The sequence below is a fragment of the Megalobrama amblycephala genome, linkage group LG12 (assembly GCF_018812025.1).
Source record: "Megalobrama amblycephala isolate DHTTF-2021 linkage group LG12, ASM1881202v1, whole genome shotgun sequence".
In the NCBI taxonomy this organism is placed as follows: Eukaryota; Metazoa; Chordata; class Actinopteri; order Cypriniformes; family Xenocyprididae; genus Megalobrama; species Megalobrama amblycephala.
In genome coordinates this window covers 39,878,905-39,905,394 of record NC_063055.1, presented here as the reverse complement: position 1 = coordinate 39,905,394, position 26,490 = coordinate 39,878,905, and the positions used below count along the sequence as shown (strand labels likewise).

The window sequence follows — 26,490 nt, the reverse complement described above, 5'->3', positions numbered from 1 at the left end:
TTGGGTTTGAAACACTTGTGGTTCTTTTTTTTTTTTTGTCATCTTGGAGCTTGACAGACCTTCACTTTCAGTGCATTGAAGAGCAGCCAGCATATTCTTCACAAATCCTTTTGTTTTCTGCAAAGAGTGTCTTATTGGAACAGTATGAAAGTATTCTGTTGTATGAACTAACCCTTCAGAAGAGAAAATCTCCAAGTCATTTTTCTAAAGTTAAATCCCCACTTGCTCCTTTCATTATATAAGGTCTCTAATCGTTTGTTTCCAGCTGTAAAAGGGGATTTCGGGAGTGAGCCGTCTACCCTCATGACCGTTTGTTTTCCACTAGCTTTTCCACTCTTTAAATCGCTGCCATGTCTTCAAGATTCCAAATAAATGCTCTGCAGTATATAATGTGAGCCAGTGTGCTGATGGGTGGCATCTTACACAAGTTGAGAATTAGAATAAGTTAAAATCAGATTCCCCCTTTGCATTAGAACTGAATTGAAACCAGAAACTGGAACAAGACTGGATTTCTACCAGTATTAGTTGATTATTTTGAGTATGAAAGGAAAGTGCTAGTGGAATATGGTGAGAGAGCAGTCGTGTTGTTCAGATACACTGCAACATACAGCAAATCTTTTAAATGACAATTACATCACTTTGGAACATCTCTGATGTCTCTGGATTGTGTGAATCGTCAGTTTTGTTCATGTCACCTTCAGTGCTGAAGAGAGACAACAGAAATGCAAGACATTCAGAAATGCATTTTTCAAATGAATTTCTTGTGATTTCAAAGAAGGTAAGAATGTTAAGCGCTCTCAGATGTTTGGATCGTAAACTTCATCAAGCTAAATTTAAACGATGACTTGTCATTCTGAATCGATTAAAGGCTTCAAATGACAGAATAAATTGTTTTATTTGGCAAATTAAGAAATGTATTTACAACATGTAAAAACCCTGATATTAAAGTTTTTAGCAATATGAACTGACATGAATATGTGCCCGAGTGAGTGATGTTTCACTGTACTGTGGTGAACCCTGATCCTGTTGTTTCTGACGAGTGATGTCAGAACATTCTCTTCCAGTCAGGTGACAAGGATAAGAGGACGCTGGTCTGGATCTGGTTTTGGCTATAATTTGTGCTCAGAGTATCTCCGGTCCTCAGAAGCGCACTCGTACCCTCCAAGAGTACGTGGTCAGCACCTTGTTCTTCTTCCTCACTATGCAGGTGTATGTTCCCTCATTGATGGCATTTGCCACAATTGTGATGTGGTCATCTTTCAGGGAGATGTAGCCGGGATGAGAGAATTCCAGAAGCTCGCCGTCTTTATACCAGCTGTCAGTGTGAGAGAACGTTTCAGGTTAGGACGTTTGTAACAAACAAACCTTACATACGCTTCAAAACTTCAGACAAAAACATCCAGATTCCAAACCGTGCATATTTAGAGGATTGTCTCGGCCAAAAAGCTGAGCTTGAACACACCAAAAGGACTAAAGGCGACTGTCAACTAACACGTGGGTTCTGCGTTTATCTGTCTATATCTTCACAGTTTTCAGTCATGTGACTGCCACGGAGGCCTGGAGGGCAAAACATCCATAGAACTACAGCACAGGCCTGTCAGTTTTCCATCTCAACAGAAGAAAATCCAAAATGTGAATAAAATATACAGCACCTGCTGAAGAATTTCAATCACTAAAAACAGCGAGACGTTCTAAAACGCTTAACGTGAAAAACACAAAGTCCCTTAATGTACTAAAACTGATATTAAAAGATCAAATTCAGTATACAGCTTATTAATGATGCATATACAGATGAGCAGATGAACCCAGAAGATGAACGCAATGCATTAAATGATTGAACGGTTGAACTCTTAGTGAGTGTAAGGCTCGATCACCTTCTATCGTTCATTGCTCTTGTTCCCGTTGCGTGTTCTCAATCTCAAACTGGCAACCCGCATGAGCGTCAAGTTTGAGGAAGGAGGGGGTGGAAGAAACAACCCTCTCCAATATTTTGAATTTGAACTGCAGTACCCATTTCAACCACTGGCTGTAAATATTACATACTGCACCTTTAATCCAATTGAGAGCTCATGATCTCCATGGCACTGACTTGAGCCTTAGCAGGAAAATGACGGGGAAAATTTGTAGTGGTCAGTGGTACAGCTGATAAAGACCTACAGTGTCCACACAGACTCAAGGCTAAAAATTGCATCTACAGTACCAAATATTGACTTTAAAGGGGTGAATATTACTACAAACAAATCTTTTGCAAAATCCTAAATTATGAAGGAATTAGGGATGTCCCGTTCAGGTTTTTCGTGCCCCTGAGTAATAGAATATTGAGTATCTGCCAATGCCGAGTCCAGATCCAATACTACTACTTTTCTTTTTTATGGCAGTCGCTAGTTGGCAAACCCACGTGAAGGTGCATACCGCCACCTAATGCATGACACCGGCATGATGTAAAATAAAGAACTGTGCTTAGGATAGACATTACGATCAGTTAAAAAAATGACCAATTGGCCCTGATACCAATCATTAAGGGGGACATCCCTTGAAGAAATATTTTCTGTGCAGTGTCAAAAACACCAGGTGAAATCCTCTACTTCAATGTTGTAGAACAGTGCTTCTCAAACCTGTCCTGGGAACCCCTCACCATTGCACATTTTGGATGTCGACCTCATCAAACACACCTGATTCAACTCATCAGCCCATTAGTCGGGTCTGCAAGACTCGAGTTTGGTGTGAATAATGAGGGAGACATCCAAAATGTGATGGTGGAAAGGTTTGAGAAGCACTACTGTAGAACAATAAAACACAAAATCCACCAAGGGGCGAATGCTTTTATAGGCAGTGTAATAAATTGATTTTAGAAACAGCATGAATATGGAAACCAGTCAGAGTTAATATAACAATCTGTGTGTGGAAAAACAAGAACTCACTAGATTTTGCCTTTCTTGGCTGCTATCTTCTTACCACAGCGGAAGGTGAGGTTCTTTCCCTCCACAACAAACTTGTGTTTTGTCCGTGGGGGGGTTGCAGTTGGTGGGGCAGTGGGAAATGGGAATTCTGTTTGAAAGTTAAAAGAACTTATTATTTGTCCAGAACATCAATGAATAATTACAGTAGCTAGCAGTGGAATGGACTAGCATTGTCTTTTGAAAGTCTTTCTGTTCATTATATTCTCTTGTACACTCCCAGTGTTAAAGGTGGTCTCGCTCCTTCACCACTGTTGACTCCAAGCATCTATTCATAAATCAACTACATTTTTGGATTGGGAGTGGTGCTGGAGTGAAAAAATGCTGACAGTGTTAAGTAGGTTGGGGAATCAGAAAATGGAAAAATCTCCATGCATCTCATATACCAAAGCCCACTTCACATTTGCATATTCTGGCAGGTTTAAAGGATTATGAGGTCCACAAATCAAATATCACATTTCTATGTCACCATTTGTGATAGCAAATGCTTGTTCAAGTATGTGGAGAATGACTGCGCAGTCAACCTGAGTTTCCCTTCATCCTTGGTTGAAATAATCCACAGATTGATTGGTCCTCTAGATCTTGGACTAGATGGAGCTCTAACTGTTATGCTTCTTGTCTGTCACTGCCATCCACTCAAGCTATTGCCTGTTAATCTCGAACCATTACTTGACTCTTCCAAGTTGCCACCTGCCTCTCTAGAGTTGCTGGCCTCTTTCAACGTAGTGCAGTGACACTTCCACCCCATAGACCAGGGGTAGCCAACCCTGCTCCTGGAGGGCTACCATCCTGCACAGTTTCACTCCAACCCTAATCAAACACACCTGAACCAGCTAACCAAGGTGTTTGGGATTACTTAAAAATAACAAGCAGTTGTGTTAGAGCAGGGTTGGAACTGAAGTCTGCAGGAAGGTCTGCCATATATCCTACGGATGAGCCATTAAGTTGCTTGGAACCTGTCCACCACGAGTAAGGCTTTTTGGTCAATGCATGGGACAAAACCCTGCTGTCAAACAGCTCCAACGCTTCCTAGGTTTTGCCCATTTTTACAGATGATCCATTTGAAACTAGCACCATTGCAGAACCCCTTTACTGCAGAACTACTTACTTCTAACTGAGAAGCCCTCTAGGCAGTTCCTGTGGACTGAGAAGACTGGCCAGGCACACCCATACTGACCCTCCATGTCCTGAGTTGCCCTTCATAGTGGATGTAGATGCCTCAGAACACACTCTTGCTGAAAGGAACTATGATATCAGAAATCAGGAGCTCTTGGCAGTCAAGTTGGCATTTGAAGAATGGAGACACTTGCTGGAGAGGCACCCCACTAAGCTCCCTACTGCCAGCCAGACAGCTGAACTTCTGATGCAGCATGTTTTCAGGATTCACAGAATCCCCCAAGGCATGGCCTATGACAGGGGGTCACGGTTCACTTCCCTGTTTTGGAAGGCTTTCAGCCATCTCATTGGAAAATCCTTCAGCCTGTCCTAAGTTTTTCACCCTCAATCAAATGGTCAAACAGATAGGGATAACCCTAAGATGCTTGGTCTTTAACAACCAGACTTCTTAGAGCTCTCGTCTGATTTGGGATGAGTTCCTTCAACAACAATGAGTTCCTTTGTAGGTATGTCCCATTGTGCCAACTTGAATTCCTGGAAGAGGACTTGGATAGCCCTATTAAACAGCAACAGGAACAGGCTAATCAGCACTGCAGACCTGGATCTCTACTCTGTCCAGGCCAGAAGGTTTGGTTCTCAGCAAGGGATCTGCCTCTTCCTGTTGAGTTTCAGAGACTTTCATTGGTCCCATCAAGATTTTTAGAGAGATTAATCCAGTTTCTTACTGGCTCTTGCTGGCCAGATGTGCATTCATCCCCCTTTTCACATCTCACACTTAGGCCCTGCTTCCACCTGGTATTAAGATGCGTTTTGGTCTATTGGATCACAAGTAGACGAGGGAGACACATTCCTGTTTACACTTGGTGTTTTAATCCATCTCTTTTGTCCACTTTCAACTACCTCTGGAAGTGGTCAAAAGTGGACAAGCTCAAAACTGTTTAGACCCTGTATTTAGCATTGTCCACTTGTCATTCAATCGATCAAAATGCATCTTAATACCAGGTGTAAACAGGGCCTCAAAGCCTGATGTCTGTTGTTCTCTGTCTCCAGTCACTACTGTAGCTCCTCACTGTGCCACACATCATCGGCAGTCACCCAGCATACACAGTTCACAGGCTGCTGGACGTCTGACTGGTCTGTGAAAAAGCCCATTATCTGGTGGATTGGGAAAGAGCGACTCTGGGTGCCAGCTTAAGATATTCTGGATCCAGGACTTATTAACGTCTTCCAACACCACTACTCTATCCGTAGCTCAAGGAACATCAGGAACTGCTCTATAATCTTAGGATTTTCTAGTTTATTTGCAAATCACAGTGATTGTTGTCACTTCTGTTTTCTCTATTTATGCTCTGTCTAGACAATCCGTATTTGTTCACTCTTGAATATACCTTGTTTGTCAGTTTCTGGGAAGGTTGAGTACCCTTGAATCTTTAAGCACAACCCAGTCTCGAAGTCCAGGGTTTGATTCCTACCTACAGCATCTGTCACACAAACCTGTTCCAGCACCACTGTTTCTTTGCTAATTTGTTTGTTAAAAACATTAGACATTTCACTCCTCATCTAAACCTAGAATACACGTTTAGACCAACGCTCTGTGCATTTTCTGTTTTTGGTATAGTTCTGTACCATTATTTGAATACATTTTATGACTCCTGTCTAATTGTTAGGATTCTTATTGTTCTGCTTAGTTTCATTGAGTTTGGGTTTGGTTCTGTTTCTGTTCCCTGCATTTGTATGTTGACCTAGTTTCCTTGTGTGTGCCAGTTATTCAATAAGTTCACCTGTTGCTCATTTAGTTTCTTCGTTTATCCCAGTGTATTTAAGCCCTCAGTTTCCTCAGTTCTGTGTTCATCATTAAAATTGTGGTACAAGTGTAGTGCTCTTTGTTTATTAAATCTCATGTTCCATTGTCATTCTGCTTTGCTCCTCTCTCTCTTGATTGGATTTTACTTCATGCACTTAGCGATGGGAGAAACAAAGCTTTTCAAAGCTTCAAATCACTTGAACCAATTGCTTCGCAAAACGATTCACTCTTTTATTGAAAATAAAATCTATCAAATGGAATTAACTAATCATCCAATAAGATTAAATATCAAGTGTCTGTATAATATGTGCTCTTTTACCAATTTTCAGGGCTTGTTTTGTTTGTTCCATGGATGGCTCAGCTAAACAGGCCAATAAGAGACTATTAACTACTATTATTCCTTTAATTATATTAATGTCTCTTTAAAATGTCTACAAATATATAAATCTGATCAGAGATCAGGTAAAATTAATAGACAATTGATTCATGGGTTCACAGAGATCATCACCCCCCAGTGGTGAACCGGTGAAATTTTGAAACATTTCGAAACAGTTATGACGTAACGAAGCCTTGTTTACTGAAATCACGTGACTCTGGCAGTTTGATACGAGCTCCGAACCACTGATTCAAAACACAAGATTCATAAAGATTTCGAAGCTTCATGAAGCAGTGTTTTAAAAAAACACCCATTATTAGTTACATTGTTATTGTGATATCATCTATTTCAAATAAATTTGCCCCTAAAAGATGGTCAGATGGTCTCTTCCTGTCTAAGTGGGCAGTTCTTGGCCAGAATGCTGCAATGAGGACCACACATTATCTAGTTTAGGTCTAATATGGCTCATGATTTTTCTATACACAATTAGTTTTTTAGGTGATCCCTGGTCTAAATAACAGGCCTCTTACCGTAACAGAAGTCACAGCTGGAAGGACAGTGTTTCTGCATGAGCCTTCTCTTGCTGTCACAATAACCCTTCCTGGCCCAAGCAGGACAGATAAATAATCGATCCAAACATCCTGCAGTGGTATGGAGAGGAAAACAACAAATAAAAAGGTGTCAGGTTATTGTAGAAGGGTAAAGGGAAGACCAGCTTGTACATTTATTTATGTATTTATGTATGTTTATTTTATTGAGTAAAATACCATAGAGTCGATGTAAGCCCCAGACCTCATCTTGAGTAATTAGTTTGCGGCCTGTCAGTGTGGCATTGAGGTGCATTAAAGCTTTGGGATTCTGGGAATGCATCAATCCCAGTACATGACCGATCTCATGAGCCGCCACGTGAACTAGATCTGTCAGCCACACTCCTGAATACAACAACAATCACACACAGAAACACGTTAAAATCTGCTCTTTTCTACCCCTGAACATGAACAAACTCCTGTCATGCGTGTGGAAATGTTTGCGAGCTGAGACTCTTTGTTAATTGTCTTCCAGAAATTGCATGAATTGCCTTCCAGAATTTCAGAATTCAACTTGTTTTTCCAGTAGAAAATCATATAAAAGGGATAATACAATGTGTTCTTGCCAGGCACGACTTAACACATTTCCAATAATAAGTAATTTGTCTACACTAAAGGCAAAAACGCCACACAATCACAGCCAACCAGAACATACTTGGTGTTAAATATACAGTTATGGCTTTATGACTGACAAAATGCTGCAACTCAACCCTGTTTCAGTGGTTAAGGAAATTAATAACTGGAGAATTCAACTGGAAAATTTTGCTTCTTAACTTCTTATTTCAGACTGTAAACAAGGCACTCGCAGGTTCAATAGGGGTTTTGATATATTCTGTCCAGTCAATTTAATGACGTCTCTATTTCTTTGGGTGTAATGAACATTGTGACACCCAGGAAGCGACAATTTCTGCAGCATGATGAATTTTCTCAATTCTCACTTAGTGGAGGAAAAACAACACCTGCCTTTATTCCAGCTGAAGCGCATGTTTCCCAGAATCCAGTACTCGTCATCATCGAAGTGGATCTCTCCGGTCTGAGGGAAGAAGGCGTGGGCCAGTTCACCGGTGATGCCGTCGAAACAGTGGTGTAGGTAGGACTGCAGACAGTCGGTGTGGTTTACAGAGTAGAAACCTGACGAAATTCAACCAACCAATTTGATTTAAAGATCCCCTCCTATACGCATTACAGCAAAATAGACACTTCCAAATTGTTTGTGTCGGAATGAGTAATGCAACTCAGAATTAGCCTCAGTGAACTCGATGCTGAATTGATAGCATGAATTGACCCGCCTTCCCTCACTCACTAGTTTCATTTGCTCCGGTGAATATTATGGGTCAGGGCTTGAATTTCGGCATGGGATTTTGCGTATTGCACATAATTTTAATTATTCCCACAGATTTTGTGCTCACACCCAATGTGTGCACACATAAAGCTGCCTCTCAGTTTTAAATTTAGTTCTTTTTCACTGCTTATTGTGCTTAAACAGTCAAATACACACAAAATAATGCCAAAATGCCAGTCTTGGCGAGTATTCACGTAAACACAGTCAGTTATGTTATAAGTGAATGTAAACAGTTGAGAAAGAAAACACACGTGTAACAGTATATTGGATCCATGCATCAGGTCTTAAAGTGACAGCAGCCTAACATACCTGCTAAAAATATCTATATGGCAGTTTGTAACTTTGTATTGTTTAACTTTGGAAAACCACTTATTATCTTTTATTGCCAAACGTGCATCATTCTGTGTTACTTCAAATTCCTTTGTTCTGCAACAAACAAATGTATAAATATATCTGATGTACCGATTTTGATGTCAGCCTCTTGATCGGAAGGGACCTCACGAAAACTGAAGGGCGAGACGTCGCTCCACATGGAGAAGGCCTTGGACATCCCTCTCCTCGTATCACTGGCATTCAAAAGATTCCTAGGAAATGACAGCAGTCTGCACAAACATAACAGTAATACGCAAAACATACATTAAAAATGTGGTCAGGTTAACAAAAATATACATTTATTGGTTACACTTTCTTTCAATAGTCCACTTTAGACACTCTACTAACTATAAGTAACTTTGCAACTACATGTCGACTAACTGTCATTAGAGTATTAGTAAAATGTTGGTTAGGGTTGGTAGAATAAGTTGACGTGCAGTTGCAAAGTTACTTATAGTCTGTAGAATGTCTAAAGTGGACCATCAAAATAAAGTATCATCTAAATCTTTTGTGATCCGTGTAGAAAGAAAGTCATACAATTTTGCAACAACCTGAGTAAATGATGGCTGAATCTTTTGGGGTATTTTTATACTCAGGGACAAACATTGGAAAAGTGGGCAAGCATTGGAAAAATGTAAATAGGTAATGAAATATCAAGAAGAAGAAGCAATGCAAGGCTTAAAGAGAGCTGTGGTATTGTATAAACACACAAAAACAAGATTCTTACTTGTAGGTCAGCTTGAATTTGTCCCACTTAAGTTTCTCTGGAGTAAGCGTGTAGCGTTTGTTTCTGGAAAGGTGAAGCACATGGGAGCGGGCGTCTTTATGAATCCCAATGATTAAAACACCAGACATGAGAGCTTCTTCCTTGGACAAAAAAATCTCAGATTAGATTAAATTGATCTGTGAGCAGGATTTTCCATGAAGGTCTGTGCCACGTTTGCTCCTGAAAGAGTGATAACTCCACTTGTGAGGTGCTTTAAAGTGCGATTTGCTCTAATAAATGCTTCGTTAAGCCAGGAACACATCTTGTACTGATTAGTCAGCGCAGTCAGAGGAAAGTTCGCTTCAGTTGTTAAGTCAGACTTGTCGGGCTTCTCTTTTTGTCTGATGTAAGCCAATTACTTCATGCTCTTCACAGGACAGTGCAGGCAAAGCATTGCTGAGATACTGCTCTATAAATTACACTAAATTACAGTAGTACATTAGTTTCACAAGTGGTAAATATTAAAAATTCTTTGTTTAAAACCCCAAGCTGATCGCCCTTATTACACAAACATTGATTCAAAATCTGCTGTTGAGGTTTTATTAGGGTCGTAGTGTATTTTAACAAAACAATTATTAAAATCAGATACAGAGCTGTCAACACTGTGAGTGTCGTGCACTTGTTGGTTGTGAGGAGATGTATATATATATATATATATATATATATATATATATATATATATACACACAACCAGAATTCCGGAAATGTTGGGACATTTTTTTAAATTTTAATAAAATGAAAACTAATAGACTTTCAAATCACATGAGCAAATATTTTATTCACAATAGAACACAGATAACATAATAAATGTTTAAACTAAACATTTTTACAATTTTACACAAAATGAGCTCATTTCAAATGTGATGCCTGCTACAGGTCTCAAAATAGTTGGTATGGGGGCATGTTTACCATGGTGTAGCATCTCCTCTTCTTATCAAAACAGTTTGAAGACGTCTGGGCATCGAAATTATGAGTTTCTGGAGTTTTGGTGTTGAAATTTGGTCCCATTCTTGCCTGATAAATGTTTCCAGCTGCTGAAGAGTTTGTGGTCGTCTTTGACATATTTTTCTCTATAGGTGAAAGATCTGGACTGCAGGCAGGCCAATTCAGCACCCAGACTCTTCTACGATGAAGCCGTTGTAACAGCTGCAGTATGTGGTTTTGCATTGTCCTGCTGAAATACACAAGGCCTTGCATGAAATAGATGTTGTCTAGAGGGGAGCAAATGTTGCCTTTTTATACCTTTCAGCATTCATAGTGTCTTCCAAAACATGCAAGCTGCCCATACCGTATGCAATTATGCACCCCATACCATCAGAGATGCTGGCTTTTGAACTGAACGCTGATAACACACTGGAAGGTCTCCCTCCTCTTCAGCCCGGAGGACACGGCGTCCGTGATTTCCAACAAGAATGTCAAATTTGGACTCGTCTGACCATAGAACACTTTTCCACTTTGAAACAGTCCATTTTAAATTCTTCTGGACCATGTTCACATATGGCTTCCTTTTTGCATGATAGAGTTTAGTTGGCATCTGCAGATGGCACAGCAGATTGTGTTTACTGACAGTGGTTTAGTTGGCATCTGCAGATGGCACGGCGGATTGTGTTTACTGACAGTGGTTTCTGGAAGTCTTCCTGGGCCCATTTAGTAATGTCATTGACACAATCAGTGTCGTCTGAGGGCCTGAAGACCACAAGCATCCAATAAAGGTCGTCGGCCTTGTCCCTTACGCACAGAGATTTTTCCAGTTTCTCTGAATCTTTTGATGATGTTATGCACTGTAGATGATGAGATTTGCAAAGCCAAACATTGTTTTTAAAGTATTCCACAATCTTATTACACACTCTTTCACAGCTCTGCACATCTTTACTTCTGAGAGACTCTGCGTCTCTAAGACATCCCTTTTATAGCGAATCATGTTACAGACCTGATATCAATTAACTTAATTAGTTGCTAGATGTTCTCCCAGTTTAATCTTTTCAAAATTTCTTGCTTTTTCTGCCATTTCTAGTGATGTAAGAGATGTACACTACATGTTCTTATAACACTACAACTGAAACCCACACAAGAAAACAGCATCTGATGTGTAAATAAACTTATGGATTCAAATTTCAGCTACAGTTGTACATATTTTATTCTGGGAGTTTATTATCCCAAAGTATCAACAAAGTAGACAACTTGCTGACGAAATCATCCTCGCAAATCATCAAGCTATTCATGTAGCTTTAAAGACCCCGTGAAATTGTTTCCTGCATTGACATACTTCACAGGAAGTTGGGGCGGGCCATATCAAAGGGTCCTTTTTAAAACCATGATTGAAAGCAGTGAAGACACTTTCATGAAAACATTCCAAATCAGCAGTGAATGAATGTAAATAAAAATAAAGTACGAGTAATCCAACTCATCTAAAGACTATGCATCTTTTGCTATGTTGGTGACAGGGACTATTTATAATTCAGCTGTAGAGAGGATTGTATTGGACATAAACTTGCAAGATCCATAATTTTTGGCAAGAAACGAGAATATAAGTGTATGTGCGCTAAAAGATTGTCAACTATATTGAAGCCCACAAGGAGCTTTGATTTCGTAAGAATGTGCACTGTAATGAATTGGCAAGAAGATGTACGTCTATGGAGAAAAATGAAGAAAAATTAAAACATGCCTCTTACTAGCCATAAAAAACAGCCTCATTTTTATATTGTAATTCCAGAAGGTATTTGGCCTGAATTTGAACTCTGAAGTTAATGTTGAGCGTGCTCTCTGGGTTTCATAAAGCTGTCCAAATTTTTTCACTTCACTGGTAATCTGACCCTAAACTAGTGTCTGAAACAGACACATTGACCAGACATTCACAGACACATACACAAACACGCCAGACAGCCTCTGGGTTAGAAATCCACAGTGTTTGCATGAAGCTTGGCTCCGTTTTGTTTCACACAGAGAGCATACGATCTTCAAACTGGATGACTGCATGATCTTCTATACGGGCTGTAATGTCCTTTGCTGACTTTTTCATCTCAATCTTCTGGAAAAGAGTCCAGTGTTGAAAGCGTGCCAGAGTCTTTGAGTGTTTTAAAAGTTAAAAGGCTAGCAGACTCCACTTGCAAACGCTGATAAGGAGCAGTGAAGTCAAGACTAGTGGAGATGGAGACTATTTTGGTCCGACAGGGCAGAGAGGACATTCCTGAACTGATTCGGACTGTGTGGCCTGTCTTTATATCACATGACATGGTTTTCTAAGCCACACTCTTGGCAATCAGGATGTCCATTTTTGTCCAGTGGAAAATAATTTCAAATGGAAAAAGGTATTTCAGATCCAAGATAAGTTGACAGAGTGGAACTCCCAAATGGCAATGTTCTGGGGCGATCAGCTTGCCGTCCAGTTTAATAATACTAAATGTGTTCAGCTACCCTTGATCTCGTGATGTAAAGGAGTTGGAGACTCGAGTAGCGTCTGTTTGAAGGTTTCTTGAGTTAGTGCAACTATAAGCCAATGCAGATGATCACAGGACTGTCTAAAGATTCACTCAGAGCAGAAACACAAAGAGTTGGACGTAACGGCACATGAATACATTTCAAGATATGTGAAGCTAATACCCAGCTAACAGGGAACATTCTGGCAACGTTCTCTCAAAGTTATAATCAAATGTTCTTTCAGTAACGTTAATAGAACATTCGTTCAGAGTTATCTGCTCTCAGAGCACAAAAATTGTATTTGTACATCGTTCATGGAACTTTTTCCTGAAACTTTTTGTTTTGTCTAAAGGCCCATTCACACCAACGAACGATAACGCTCTGTTTATTCTAAGCTCACCCCGTTTTTAATCCATGTAAAATCGACCTAAAGGGCTGATCATTACAAGCTGACAAAGTCAATATAGTGGAATAAAATCAACAACTAGTCTATTTCACTGCAACTTCAAAGGAAGCAAGACAGTGTTGTCGAAACTAGTGCTGTTTACCTGAAGAAATTTTTATGTTACACTGTTTGCTAGCCTGGCATAATGATCTCAGCATTTATTCTGAGGGTATGACTGATTGTTTTCCATTTGTCCATTTTCTTGTATTCTTGCGAGCCCTTAAATTAGAATGGATTCTGATTGGCTGTCAGTGTTTTATCGTTCAACAGCTGGAACAGCTAGTTCTGAAAGTGATCTCAACGATATCGTTTCTCTATATCGTTATAGTTATTGCTGTGGTGTGGATTCTGTGCTATTCTTTTATCTTTACAACGATTTTTAGGACTATATCTTTATCGTTATCTTTATAGTTATCGTTCTTGGTGTGAACGGGCCTTAACATGTTTTAAATGTTACCACTTGTTTCTGATCATTCAGAGAACATTCAAAAGTAACGTTCTAATACAACAAAACAAAAACCTTTTAAAAACATTTTACAACTGGACGTTTTGAACATTCAGAAAACATTCATAACATTTTCACATTTTAAAGGGTTAGTGAAATTTCTGTCATTAATTACTCGCCCTCATGTCATTCCACACCCGAAGACCTTCGTTCATCTTCAGAACACAAATTAAGATAGTTTTGATGAAATCCGAGAGGTATATGACTCGTCCATAGACAGCAGTATATAATCACACGGGACCAAACTTCCCCCATACGTGATTTTAAAAGGTAAGACGGTAACCAGATTTCAATAAGTTCACTTTTACTGTTTATTAAATTTTGGTAGGCTACATGGTTTTCACTCTGAGATGGATAGCCTAAATTGTTATATAATTCAGATGGGCTACAGGTTATTTTTATGGTATGCCAAAAAGTGTTTATTTTTTAAATGTGATCGTTGGTACATTTTACCGGTATTTACCATACTTTCAATACAAATATTTAAATATAAAAAATATGCAATATGAAAATTGTATAAAAAAATTAAAATTTATAAATAAAAGCATTTTATTTGTATAAATTCTCTTTATAAAATAAAAAAATTGGTCTTCACAAAGCCTTTTTCCAAAATGTACATCTTGAAAAAGGGGGGGTCATCTTATAATCAGGGTTGTCTTATATTTGGAAAATGAACACTGTGTAACGTTACCCAGGACCCAGGACCCAGGACGAGCTATAGGACTGTGAAGCTACTCCATCTGTGTTTTGATCATCGTTATGAATCCCATTTTGGATTAACACAATTTTCTCAGCTTTTTGCTCAAAATTATTGTTTAATTGAATTTAATTTTTTATGAAACTTACCTACATTCAAGTGTTGATAAAAAATAATGCAAGGAGCTAGAATAAAAGGCTCTGTTCTTTCTTTTCATATATTGCATGTTCAGATATTCATACAACAAAATATTCTGATGGCCATAAAACTTTTGTAAAAATGATCAAAAATGCTGCCACTGGCTGGCAACTTTTATTCAAAAATGCTAGCAAAAAGTTCTTGGAATACATTTTGGTACACAGGTTATCCAGAATACATAGATATTTATGTACTGTTTATCTTCCTCTAAGAGAGCAGTTTATTGACATCAAGGAGGATTTAGACAGAGGGTTCAAAAAACAATACCTGAAAATTGGTGGAAAATTATTGTCCATCCCTAAATATACAACTTAGCTTTATAGTGGGACATGATGTGGAGCCACATTATTGCTCAGGACTGAGTTTTGGTGATGCTTGCCAATGTTCAAGTCAACTGGAATTTCGTGGAGCTATCTGTAACTGGCACATGGAGCCTTCAAGGTTTCAGTGGGTTTTTGAGACAAAAGGAGGAGGAGGTTTAATGCCCAAGAACCCAGTGGAACAGAGATAAGGTGCATTTGTCACAGAGTTCTGCTGGTATTCCATCCATTGTAAAACCTTCAGTCCAGCTGGAACCAGTGTGATTGCAGCAATTTCCTCATTTATCCTTTCAAGCTTCTCTGTTGGACTGGCGATAACACCTTGAAGTGAGGCCAAGATTGACATTTAGCAGCTTACAAAAAGTCTGCTACACTTGGGATGGAAACTTGGTAATCATTCATGGAGAATAATTCTATAGACAAACAGTCTATGATGGCAAAGAGAGCAAGGGACCTTGTTATTTTGGCAAGTCGATGCAATGAAATCCACAGCAGTGTTTGACTACTGACCACCGATCTGTGTAATGATCGGCAGCAATTCAAGAAATGATTACTAAGTTTGGTAGCATTGACCTGGCTGGTCTGCAGATGTACAAACATTAAACCAGTGGAATCTGAGCTGTTCCGAGGAAGAACTGAAATCAAATCTTTGAATATTCAAAAACAGTAAGCAGTAAGTTTGAAGCAGTAAGTAGCAAGTATACAAGATGAGGATAAACGTTATTCTGAAAAATCCAGAATAACCCAGCAAGAATTCCATGTTGGTCCAGGATGGTTAGAGCTGTACGGAGCCCCGCACATGACATGCAAGAAAAAAAATTAAATTGTGCACTCAACTTACTAATTCGTTCCCTCGATTTACTAAATCGTGCACACAATTCACTATTTCGTGCACACGATTTACTATTTTATTCCCTCGATTTATAAATCATGCGCATTATTTATAATCAAGGGAACGAAATAGTAAATCATGCGCATATTTTAGTAAATTGAGGGAGCGAATTAATAAATCTACTGCGCAGACTCCGGGTTCACTACTGCACAGACTCGGACTCCGGGTTCACTACAGCGCAGACTTGGGTTCCGGGTTCCCTACTGCGCAGACTCAGGTTCTGGGTTCACTACTGAGCAGACTCGGACTCTGTGTTCACTACTGGCCAGACTCGGGTTCCGGGTTCACTACTGTGCACACTCGGACTCCGGGTTCACTACGGTGCAGACTCAGGATCCGGTTTCCCTACTGTGCACACTCGGACTCCGGGTTCACTACCGCGCAGACTCGGGTTCCGGTTTCCCTACTGCGCACACTCGGACTCCAGGTTCACTACGGTGCAGACTCAGGTTCCGGTTTCCGTACTGCGCACCCTCGGGTTCCGGGTTCACTACTGCACACACTCGGACTCCGGGTTCACTACCGCGCAGACTCGGGTTCCGGTTTCCCTACTGCGCACACTCGGACTCCGGGTTCACTACGGTGCAGACTCAGGATCCGGTTTCCCTACTGTGCACACTCGGACTCCGGGTTCACTACCGCGCAGACTCGGGTTCCGGTTTCCCTACTGCGCACACTCGGACTCCAGGTTCACTACGGTGCAGACTCAGGTTCCGGTTTCCGTACTGCGCACCCTCGGACTCCGGGTTCACTACTGCACACACTCGGACTCCGGGTTCACTACCGCGCAGACTCGGGTTCCGGTTTCCCTACTGCGCACACTTGGACTCCGGGTTCACTACGGTGCAGATTCAGGTTCTGGTTTCCCTTCTGCGCACTCTCGGACTCCAGGTTCACTACTGCACACACTCAGACTCCGGGTTCACTACTGCACAGACTCGGACTCCGGGTTCACTACAGTGCAGACTCGGGTTCTGGTTTCCCTTCTGCGCACCCTCGGACTCCGGGTTCACTACTGCACACACTCAGACTCCGGGTTCACTACTGCACAGACTCGGACTCCGGGTTCACTACAGTGCAGACTCGGGTTCTGGTTTCCCTTCTGCGCACCCTCGGACTCCGGGTTCACTACTGCACACACTCAGACTCCGGGTTCACTACTGCACAGACTCGGACTCCGGGTTCACTACAGTGCAGACTCGGGTTCCGGGTTCACTACTGGGCAGACTCAGGTTCCGGTTTCCTTACTGCGCACACTCGGACTCCGGGTTCACTACAGTGCAGACTCAGACTCCGGGTTCACTACAGCGCAGACTCAGACTCCGGTTTCCCTACTGCACACACTCGGACTCTGGGTTCACTACAGTGCAGACTCAGACTCCGGGTTCACTACAGCGCAGACTCGGGTTCCGGTTTCCTTACTGCGCACACTCGGACTCCGGGTTCACTACAGTGCAGACTCAGACTCCGGGTTCACTACAGTGCAGACTCGGGTTCTGGTTTCCCTACTGCGCACACTCGGACTCCGGGTTCACTACAGTGCAGACTCAGACTCCGGGTTCACTACAGCGCAGACTCAGGTTCCGGTTTCCTTACTGCGCACACTCGGACTCCGGGTTCACTACAGTGCAGACTCAGACTCCGGGTTCACTACAGTGCAGACTCGGGTTCTGGTTTCCCTACTGCGCACACTCGGACTCCGGGTTCACTACTGGGCAGACTCGGGTTCCGTTTTCCCTACTGCGCACACTCGGACTCCGGGTTCACTACCGCGCAGACTCGGACTCCTGGTTCACTACCACGCAGACTCGGGTTCCGGTTTCCCTACTGAGCACACTCGGACTCCGGGTTCACTACCGCGCAGACTCGGACTCCTGGTTCACTACCGCGCAGACTCGGGTTCCGGTTTCCCTACTGCGCACACTCGGACTCCGGGTTCACTACCGCGCAGACTCGGGTTCCGGGTTCACTACTGGGCAGACTCGGGTTCCGGTTTCCCTACTGCACACACTCGGACTCTGGGTTCACTACGGTGCAGACTCGGGTTCCGGTTTCCCTACTGCACACACTCGGACTCTGGGTTCACTACCGCGCAGACTCGGGTTCCGGTTTTGCTACTGCGCACACTCTGACTCCGGGTTCACTACCGCGCAGACTCGGGTTCCGGTTTCCCTACTGCTCACACTCGGACTCTGGGTTCACTACAGCGCAGACTCAGACTCCGGGTTTACTGGTCAAGTCAAGTCACCTTTATTTATATAGCGCTTTTTACAATGCAGATTGTGTCAAAGCAGCTTTACAGTGATAACTGGTATATAATTTTGGCTGCACAGAGGCTCTTAAAGAAAATGGTGTCATTGTCCAGCGTAAATTCAGTGTTGATTCATTCCATTGTAAGAATCAATAGTTATTAATTTAGTTAATTTATCTATATCAGCACTGGAGTAAACAGTGATGTCATCATCCAGCTCAGTTCAGTTCGCATAGAATGGTGTCGATGCAGCAGATCAAAACACTGTTGAATATCAAATGTCAAGTCAAATGTCAAGTGTCCCCAACTAAGCAAGCCAAAGGCGACAGCGGCAAGGAACCCAAACTCCAACAGGTGACATCAGGTGGCAAACAAGTGTTAAAATGGAGGAAAAAAACCTTGGGAGAAACCAGGCTCAGTCGGAGGGCCAGTTCTCCTCTGGCCAACAGTGCATGATTATGATTCAGGCAGCTTTCATAAGTCTGATTGGGATCGCAACAGTCAAAGTATTTATTCCAGTTCCATCTAGTTGAGGATCGTATTCATCACGCCGGTATGGGACGGTTTGTTGAGGAACTGTGCCACTGGCTGTCGTGTCGATGAGGCCTTCATAGGGGATGATCTAGCTGACACAATCTCTGCTGACACTTCAGAGCTGCGTTGTCGTCGTGTCTAGGTGCACGTCACTGCTGTGCAGACTCAGGTTCCAAGATGTCAGCTCCATATTTGGACATTAGCAGCTTCACTCTTCTACAATAGTAGAGAGTGAAGGTGCATCGTCCATCTTTTGAACAGTCTATGATCCCAACATACCTTATGCTGGTGATCAGCAATGCTGGATTTTTCAACAGAGGTGAAGGAAGTAGATTAAAGATAATTTACCGTACACTGAATACAGGTATAATGCCACCCTGGAAATAATGTTAATTTCGTTAATGAAATCTAAATCCCGTGACTAAGATGAAAGAATGACGAGACGACACCAACGTCATTAAATGATAATGCTTCTACGAGCTTTCACGCTTGCGGTTGCCAGATAACAAGTTTAAATCCCCCAATCAGGCTTTTCTGTTAAATTTATACATTTTCTGTGCCCGGTGATTTACTCAGGCCACATCCACATGAATCCAGAGCTTTCCCTATCTGTTCTTTTTTCCGTAAACACGGCGTTGTCTCAAGAAATATCTGCATACACACAAAACCACTCCGCTATTGTTGTTGATGATGACATCATCGTTTCACAAAATATACAGATTGGCTGTACACACGAAAACGCAAGGGTGTTGTTTTCAGATTTATCCACTCTGGGACCCGGTTTCAAAAAATAGAGGTTTCAGGCTCCTAAAATGCCGGATCCATCTGGACGAAATGCCTATACGATACACAATTTTTACATATACAGTTACATGCGTCTCCGTGTGGACGGGCTCTTAATCTTTGTAATCTGGCAACCATGCGCACATGCTCTCTCTACACTGTGGAAGCGCCGACGAATATCTGAAAACACCATCAAACAAGTAAGCTAACTTTATTTGAGATATTCTGTCTAAAACTAGACTAAAATGGCCAGACAAAACTTGACAAAACAAAACAGGACAAGGTTGGCTAAATATGATTAACACAAGACTAACACTAGATTTAAAAATAGCTAACAAAATTAACACTAGGGAAACACTCTCTGATCATTGTATTTTCTTTAGAATGGTTGGTTTCTCTTCATTCTCAGAGTCAACCAAGATATATACAACTACAATTTTGTTATTCATATCCATGCCATGGCATGTCGTTAGACAGGAAGAGAAAAAGGATAAATCTTCCTTCTGGATGGAAAGTCCTGTAGGTAGTAGGTTGATCCAAGAGTCTTGGGGAATAGTTTGGCTGCTTTCCTCTTCATATTTCTGGTACTCTCGAAGAATGATAACATTTTTTTCTTTGTAGCACCACACCGTACAGCAATACATGACAAGACACTGTGACCTACATTTAAAAATCTCCAGCTCCTTCCAGGATACAGCAGCTCACTAGAATCATGCTTCAAGGGGCTTTTAATGGGAAACCCGACAGGACAACAAAAACGTAATGTAATACACAAGAGAGTGACATTCCTGCAGACAGGCTCAACCTAAAAGCATTATTTCATCCCTCTCTGTACATGGTGATAGCTTTGCCTCGTTAAAGCCTCCTTCTGAAGCCAAAATGTGATAATTCAGAGCATTCTCACTGCTCATACTCCTTCCATGACAAAGACAAAGTAGTATCTTCCCAGACAAATGATCAATCACTTTCCAAAATTGATGTTCGATTCGTTCATACAACCTGGAAGAGAACCAACTACTCTTACCTATTCTTCCATTGCCTCTGACAGATCGATATACTTCAAGTTAAATCGAAGAACAAACTAGTGTGACAGTGTTTCAAACAAAATCAGGTCTAAACTGGTTTGGAGTTTGTTTCAGGACTTTTTGGAAAAGTTTGTTTTTGTGTTGTGAGAAATCGATTCCCCCCAGGAATCGGGGTCTCCTTTAGGACCCAGAGTGATCCCAGTGGTTCAATGGACTTTTAATGGGTAGTATTTTTAGCGCCTGATTGTGATTCCTGCAAAATCACATTATGATTTATATAATTTAAAATGCATTATAATGACCATTAATGTCTTTTAAAGTACATGGTTCACATACTAGTATATGACTAAAGTTATAGGTTGTTATATCTCAATTTCTCATGACACCAGCTGGTAAACACCTTCAAACTACCATTGGTTCTGTGGTAATGATGTAATAGGTGGGTGTGGCTCTTAGGCTCCGCCTTTCTTAGAGGTGTAAATCATCTCAGATGTTTTCTGAACTGCTGTTTTCTCACTGCTGGCATTTTTGTTGTTGATTTTGTTATTGATAGGAAAACATGCAGCACATATTCATCTCACGGAGTCAGGATGTTTGCTAACAGTATATCGCTGCAGAAGCGTTTCCAACTTTTTTACTCTTGAGCAAAAAAAGAAAGAAAAAGAACTTCACTCTGAGTATTTCGGGGCTTTAACTCTTGATCAGTAGGTTTAACACCAGGTCATGAGACAGTAAATTATGTAACGCCGCTAGATCCAAAAAGGACTGATATGTGAAAAATAGGGCTGGGACGATAAATCGATGCATCGCGAATCAAGAAATGATTCTGGATCGATTCGGATATTTTCTGTATGTATCGCGATTCTCTCTCGAATTGATTCTGAGCTTAGTTTTTAACAGCAGATGGCGCTGAGTGCTTTAGAAACAGACATACTCTGCTTGCTTCCAATTCCTTACACACCACTTGAACCTTCTATAAATGAATCATTCATAAAGTTCGAAAAGGTTGAAGTGAATTACAGGGGTGTTTGCAGTGGGCTGTTTACATTAATCTCACATCATAAAAGCATTCTGAGGTGCAAGTACATTTTCAGACTCAGCCGAACGCACGAGCGCTCTTCTTCATGAACATTTGAGTGTGTGGATAAAAAATAACCTAGAGCGCCATCTGCTGTTAACAACTAAGCTCAGAATCGATTTGTGATGCATTTGGAAAATATCAGAAACGAATCACGATGCATCATTAGCATTGTCCCAGCCCTAGTGAATAATGTGCCAAAGCAAATCACATTTGAAAGTTCCATGAACCAGTCAGGATGAAATTCTTTGGACAACAAATAATGCAAGAGTTAAAATCCAAGAGACAGTCGAGGGGTCAATAACACACAGGTGAGTAAACTGTCCTGACAGAAGCAAATTCATAACACCCTTGCCAATCCAAATATTTCAGCCTTGTCCCCAAGGATGGAAGAAAGATTGATTACAGATGTAGGATACCTTCTTTCTACAATCAATATTGCACAAAAGTTTAAGAAGTGCCAAGACTGTGACATCTATCTGGGATTGTTCTTCCATCATGTCTGAGATATTTATATCTACCGAAATCACTTGACGTGCACAGGTTTCTGTCCTGTCTTTAAATATTTTTCCAAACAACAAATAAATTCCTAAAATTATACTTTAAAGTTAAAAAAAAGTACTAAAAGAGTACTTAAAAAGTACTGTAATGAAAAGAGCAACTAATCTTTACTTCCATATTGTAACATACATCCAAGTGAAACTGATTATTGGCAAAGAAAAATCTAGGGCGGGAATTTTCTGTGCATCAGTTGTTGGTGAATTAGGGTGAAAAAAGGGTGAATTATCATGTCATGCCGACTTAAATATAATAATATAATGTATAGTCAATGTTTTCTCAGTTCCTGATCCTTTTTAGAGGTCTTTTAAAAGCATGAAAAGTTTTTGGACTGTGTGCGTTCTTGTGGTGCCATAATCCAATCACTGTTGTCATGACGTTACTTGTCTGCATCTCCAGTCTAATTACTCTCGTAGCATTTATGGCTCAGCAAAAATGTTTTTTAGGGTGCCCATATTTCCAGAGCTACATGTGCCTCCAAGAAATCTGCCATTGTGATGAATGGGAATGCTAATGGAAAGCTCTCTCCAGGCCTCACAGACCTCTTTGGTTGCAGGTGGATGTACTCAAACTAGGGAGTATTTTATTGGACAAAAACTTGGATATGTTAGTGTATAATGTTGCTGTTTCAGCATAAACAACATCTGCAAAGTTACGACACTCAAAGTTCAATGCAAAGGGATATTTTCTTTTACAGAATTCTCTGTTTAAGGACTGCAACAAACAGCTGGTAGGAACTACAACGAGCTTCTTCCCAGGTTAGTGACATTACAAACCCTAAAATTTACATAAACCCCGCCCCCGAGAACACACAGCAAAGGGGGCGGGGCCATGTTGTGCTGCTTTAGAGAAGAGCAAGAGTTGTTGTAGTAGAGTGTTGTTGACATGCCGTCATTTTACGCCGGACTGCTTCACAAATGAGGGTCAATTCAACACAAAAGATGAACATGACGGCACATGCTAGTGGATGAGTTGAATCAACTCCACAGCAACTACATCAATTTATCCACTAACCATTCAGAAACGTCCAGTTTCATTCTAAAAGTTGTAACTTCTTCCTGAGTCTCTCCATCAGTGTCGACTCCGGTTTGAACAATGTAAGGCTGAACACCGTTACTGACAATCCTCATTTTGGCTGCGTGAGATTCTCCAGCTTTGTTGTTGTTGAGCTGTTAAAGCTCCGCCCTCTTCTGGAAAGGGGGCGGGGAGCAGCAGCTCATTTGCATTTAAAGGGACACACAAAAACGGCGTGTCATTGCTCACACCCAAATAGGGGCAAATTTGACAAACTATAATAAATGATCTGTGGGGTATTTTGAGCTGAAACTTCTGAAATATTTCTGAGCTGAAATATTTTGTTTCTTGAAAGAAAATAGAGTACAACAGTAGGTTTTAAAAATGCTAATTTTTTTTTTTTTTTTTTTTTTTTTTTTTTTTTAAAGAGCACTGGCAAAGATACTTCAAAGATAGATTCTAAAAGAAGCAAAACCCCACAATGCATATATACATATATATATGTTTTGTTTTGTTTTTTGGGAAATGCCAAAGGTGCATATGCTCAAAAAACAAAATGTAGGCTAAAAGTAGAAATGAACCAAAAAGAGAAAAAACACAGAAATTAAATGTAGTACAAAACACATCGATAAGAATGTAAATGCAGATGTAATAGGTCAGCGATATGAGCCGTTCATCTGCTCTGTTTTTATATGCGGATGCGCCAGACAGACGTCGTTCGTCATTGCGTCGCGTCTCATGTCATGAGCGTTCCATTTTAAGGACGACGCGTCAAGTTAAAAGCACTTCACCTCGTCTCAGATCCCCTGCGTTGCGTTCTGTTCCATTCCGTTGCGTTTTTATGAACGCAAGGACGCATCCTGTATGTGAACGACCCCTTACGACTTCAAGTTGTATAACTCGAGCGTATCAATGGATTTCACATCACGCGTGACGCCCTCGAGCCGCTTTGACGCGTGTCTAGAGTTATGCAAGGAAAAATATTCGTCCTGATGAAAAACTAATGACATACCTCAAATCTCCAGGCAGGCAAAGCCGTGACTTCATGCATCAAGAGCCCAAACCCCGCCACCGCAAGCAGAAGAAGCCCTTCGAAGTATTCTGCTTTCCGCAGACTGCCATAAACTTCACGCACCATCTTTGCGACGTCGCCGTCCAAATATTTGCCCTTAACAAAGACGTATCAAACCTCACCATTTATTTCCCATGGGTTATTTGGCTTGCCATTGGGTGCTTGACAGATGCGCTGAGAGTCAGTCTGCGGAGCAACTTTTCTTCCAGCTCTCCAGCCCTCAGAGTTCAGCCAGACTGGAGCTCAGATGAAGACCACTGACTGCTTCACATGCTGCAGCTGCACACATTGTAATGCAATCAATGCGGTTTTTACCACACTTGCTGTTTCATTGTCATTTTTGGAGGATTAATCATCTTTCAAAAGACATCTGCTTTTGATTTTGCCTCCTGAAAGCATCATTCTTGCGTTTAAAATACAAGTAGCCTAAATATATTCCATTTTGAACATCCAACCAACCACGAACAGACTGGCTGTATCTGAACCAAAACTTTTTTTCTTTTTTGGTTTGGCTTCTAGAAGTTACATTGGTTGTTTAAACAGGACTACAACATATTTTTAATCACAGGGAACGTTCTGCCAAGGTTCTCTCAAAGTTCTGAAATAACACTGAGCCTATTATAAACATGTATTGTCATATCTGTGTCCTCTTATGTCAGATTCATAAATGTAATCAATAAATTCAGTCCGAATAAAAAGACACTGCATGGCTATTATTAAGAATAAAATGAAATCACTATAAATGGATTTTGCATAAATTATGTTAAGAGATAATTGTTTTAAATATAACTTTTGAATGTAGAAATATTAAATGATTGGGGGAAAAAAATGAAATAAGAATCTACTTTTTCACATATGAAACTACAGCTGCCAATAGGTGGTGACAATGACTGTGTTAATGAGCGAGTTGAATCCTTAAAGAATTAGTTCACTTTAAAATGAAAATTACCCCAAGCTTTACTCAACCTCAAGCCATCCTATATGAATTTCTTCTTTCTGATGAGCACAGAGTTATATTAATAAATATCCTGACACAGCCGAGCTTTATAATGGCAGCGAGTGGGATCAACGAGTATGAGCTGAAGAAAGTGCTTTCATCCATCATAAACATACTCCACACGGCTCCGGAGGGTTAATAAAGGTCTTCTGAAGTGAAGTGATGTGTTTGTGTAAGAAACATATCCATATTTAACAAGTTATGAAGTAAAATATTTAGCTTCCACCAGACCACCTTCCGTATTCAAGTTACGGAAAAAACGTAGGACATAGCGTAAGCGTTTTGAACTCAGAGAGGCGTTACACTTTACCAAGTTGAATACAGAAGGCGGTCTGGTGGGAAAGCTGGGGGTAATTTTAATTTTAACATGAACTAATCCTTTAAATCAACCGATTCGTTCAAAATGCTAAATCATTTAAAGGTACAATATGTAAAATTTTCTGTCCGCTAGAAGTCGCTAGAGGCCTATTCAAAACAAAGGCGTAGCTTGATGATGCTAAGTTTGAGCACAGAATCTTGGGACATGTGGTCTTCAACTCAATGGATGGTGCAAAAGAATAGGGATTGGAGTCATGAAGAAATCATGTTCATGGATGTGATTATTAACGTTACTGTAGTATGAAGCAGAGCAGGAGTGAGTGTTGTGGAGCTGAACAAGGAGCTGGAGCGATTGATCAACACACTCCTCACGAGCAGTGGGACTTTTATTATGACACAGTCACTGGCGCCGCTTCCGCTTTTCCGGTCATGAGTATGAGGTAACACAGCTCTGTTTATCATATAAGATACATTTGAGTGTGTTGAAAATGATGTTATAACGTTTCTCTGCGCATTCGCTCGGTGGCTGCTGTAAGACACTGTTACACACTGCAGTAAGATAGATCGATTTTACAATATCATATTAATGCTGGATGATTGTGTTGATAAATGGCATGCAATTCATTTTAAAACGTATTGTATGATGGAAAAAATGCTGTATTACTGTTACTAAAAATAAAGCTGCATCTGATTATGCTATGTTAGCTACTTTACTGTCACAGACACGCCAGGCTCCAACACCCAACAATCACAGCGCACGCCATCCCCTGAGTATTGATCACGTACACCTGCACCTCATCAGCACCACTACTTAAGACACTCACACACTCAGTCACATTGTCCGGTCTCATTCACATCAAGGAACTTACCTGTATGCTTAACTCAAGGACTACTTTCATTACTTACCTGTATCCTGTGTCTCCAAGTTACCTCCAGTGTCTCCAGTCCGTGTGTGAGTGTCGTCTGCCTTCCTCGTCTCCAGTTTGCTACCACCATTCCCCAACGTCACCCTGCAACCACAAAGGACAGTATCAACTCTCTATCATTCATCATTCACTCCCAGTGC

General features: G+C 40.9%; 1 protein-coding gene across 3 annotated transcripts; it reads right to left on the bottom strand.

Moving 5' to 3' along the window:
* Positions 1 to 876: 876 nt before the first annotated feature.
* Positions 877 to 24,889, bottom strand: mmp23ba (matrix metallopeptidase 23ba). 3 transcript variants are annotated; one of them, XM_048211141.1, is made up of 8 exons: positions 24,050 to 24,889; positions 9,282 to 9,421; positions 8,645 to 8,784; positions 7,804 to 7,971; positions 7,021 to 7,185; positions 6,784 to 6,894; positions 2,956 to 3,048; positions 877 to 1,315 (listed from the first exon to the last, which is right to left on the bottom strand). In XM_048211141.1, the coding sequence occupies exons 1-8, from the start codon at positions 24,173 to 24,175 to the stop codon at positions 1,260 to 1,262; spliced, it is 999 nt and encodes a 332-aa protein (XP_048067098.1). In that variant the 5' UTR covers positions 24,176 to 24,889; the 3' UTR covers positions 877 to 1,259. The 3 variants fall into 3 exon arrangements, with proteins under 3 accessions (XP_048067098.1, XP_048067096.1, XP_048067097.1); XM_048211139.1 differs by having other exon boundaries at positions 2,922 to 3,048; positions 24,050 to 24,870; XM_048211140.1 differs by having other exon boundaries at positions 2,922 to 3,048; positions 9,282 to 9,417; positions 24,050 to 24,185.
* Between the last annotated feature and the right edge of the window lie 1,601 nt (positions 24,890 to 26,490).

Bases quoted from the DNA above. Each gene is read 5' to 3' on its own strand.
- mmp23ba (XM_048211139.1), bottom strand. From the start codon at position 24,175: ATGGTGCGTGAAGTTTATGGCAGTCTGCGGAAAGCAGAATACTTCGAA. The intron at 7,972-8,644 runs GTACATCAGATA...GAATTTCGTCAG, and splicing joins AGAGGCTGACATCAAAATCG to GTTTCTACTCTGTAAACCAC. The intron at 7,186-7,803 runs GCAGGTGTTGTT...TGTTGTATTCAG, and splicing joins GCGCTTCAGCTGGAATAAAG to GAGTGTGGCTGACAGATCTA.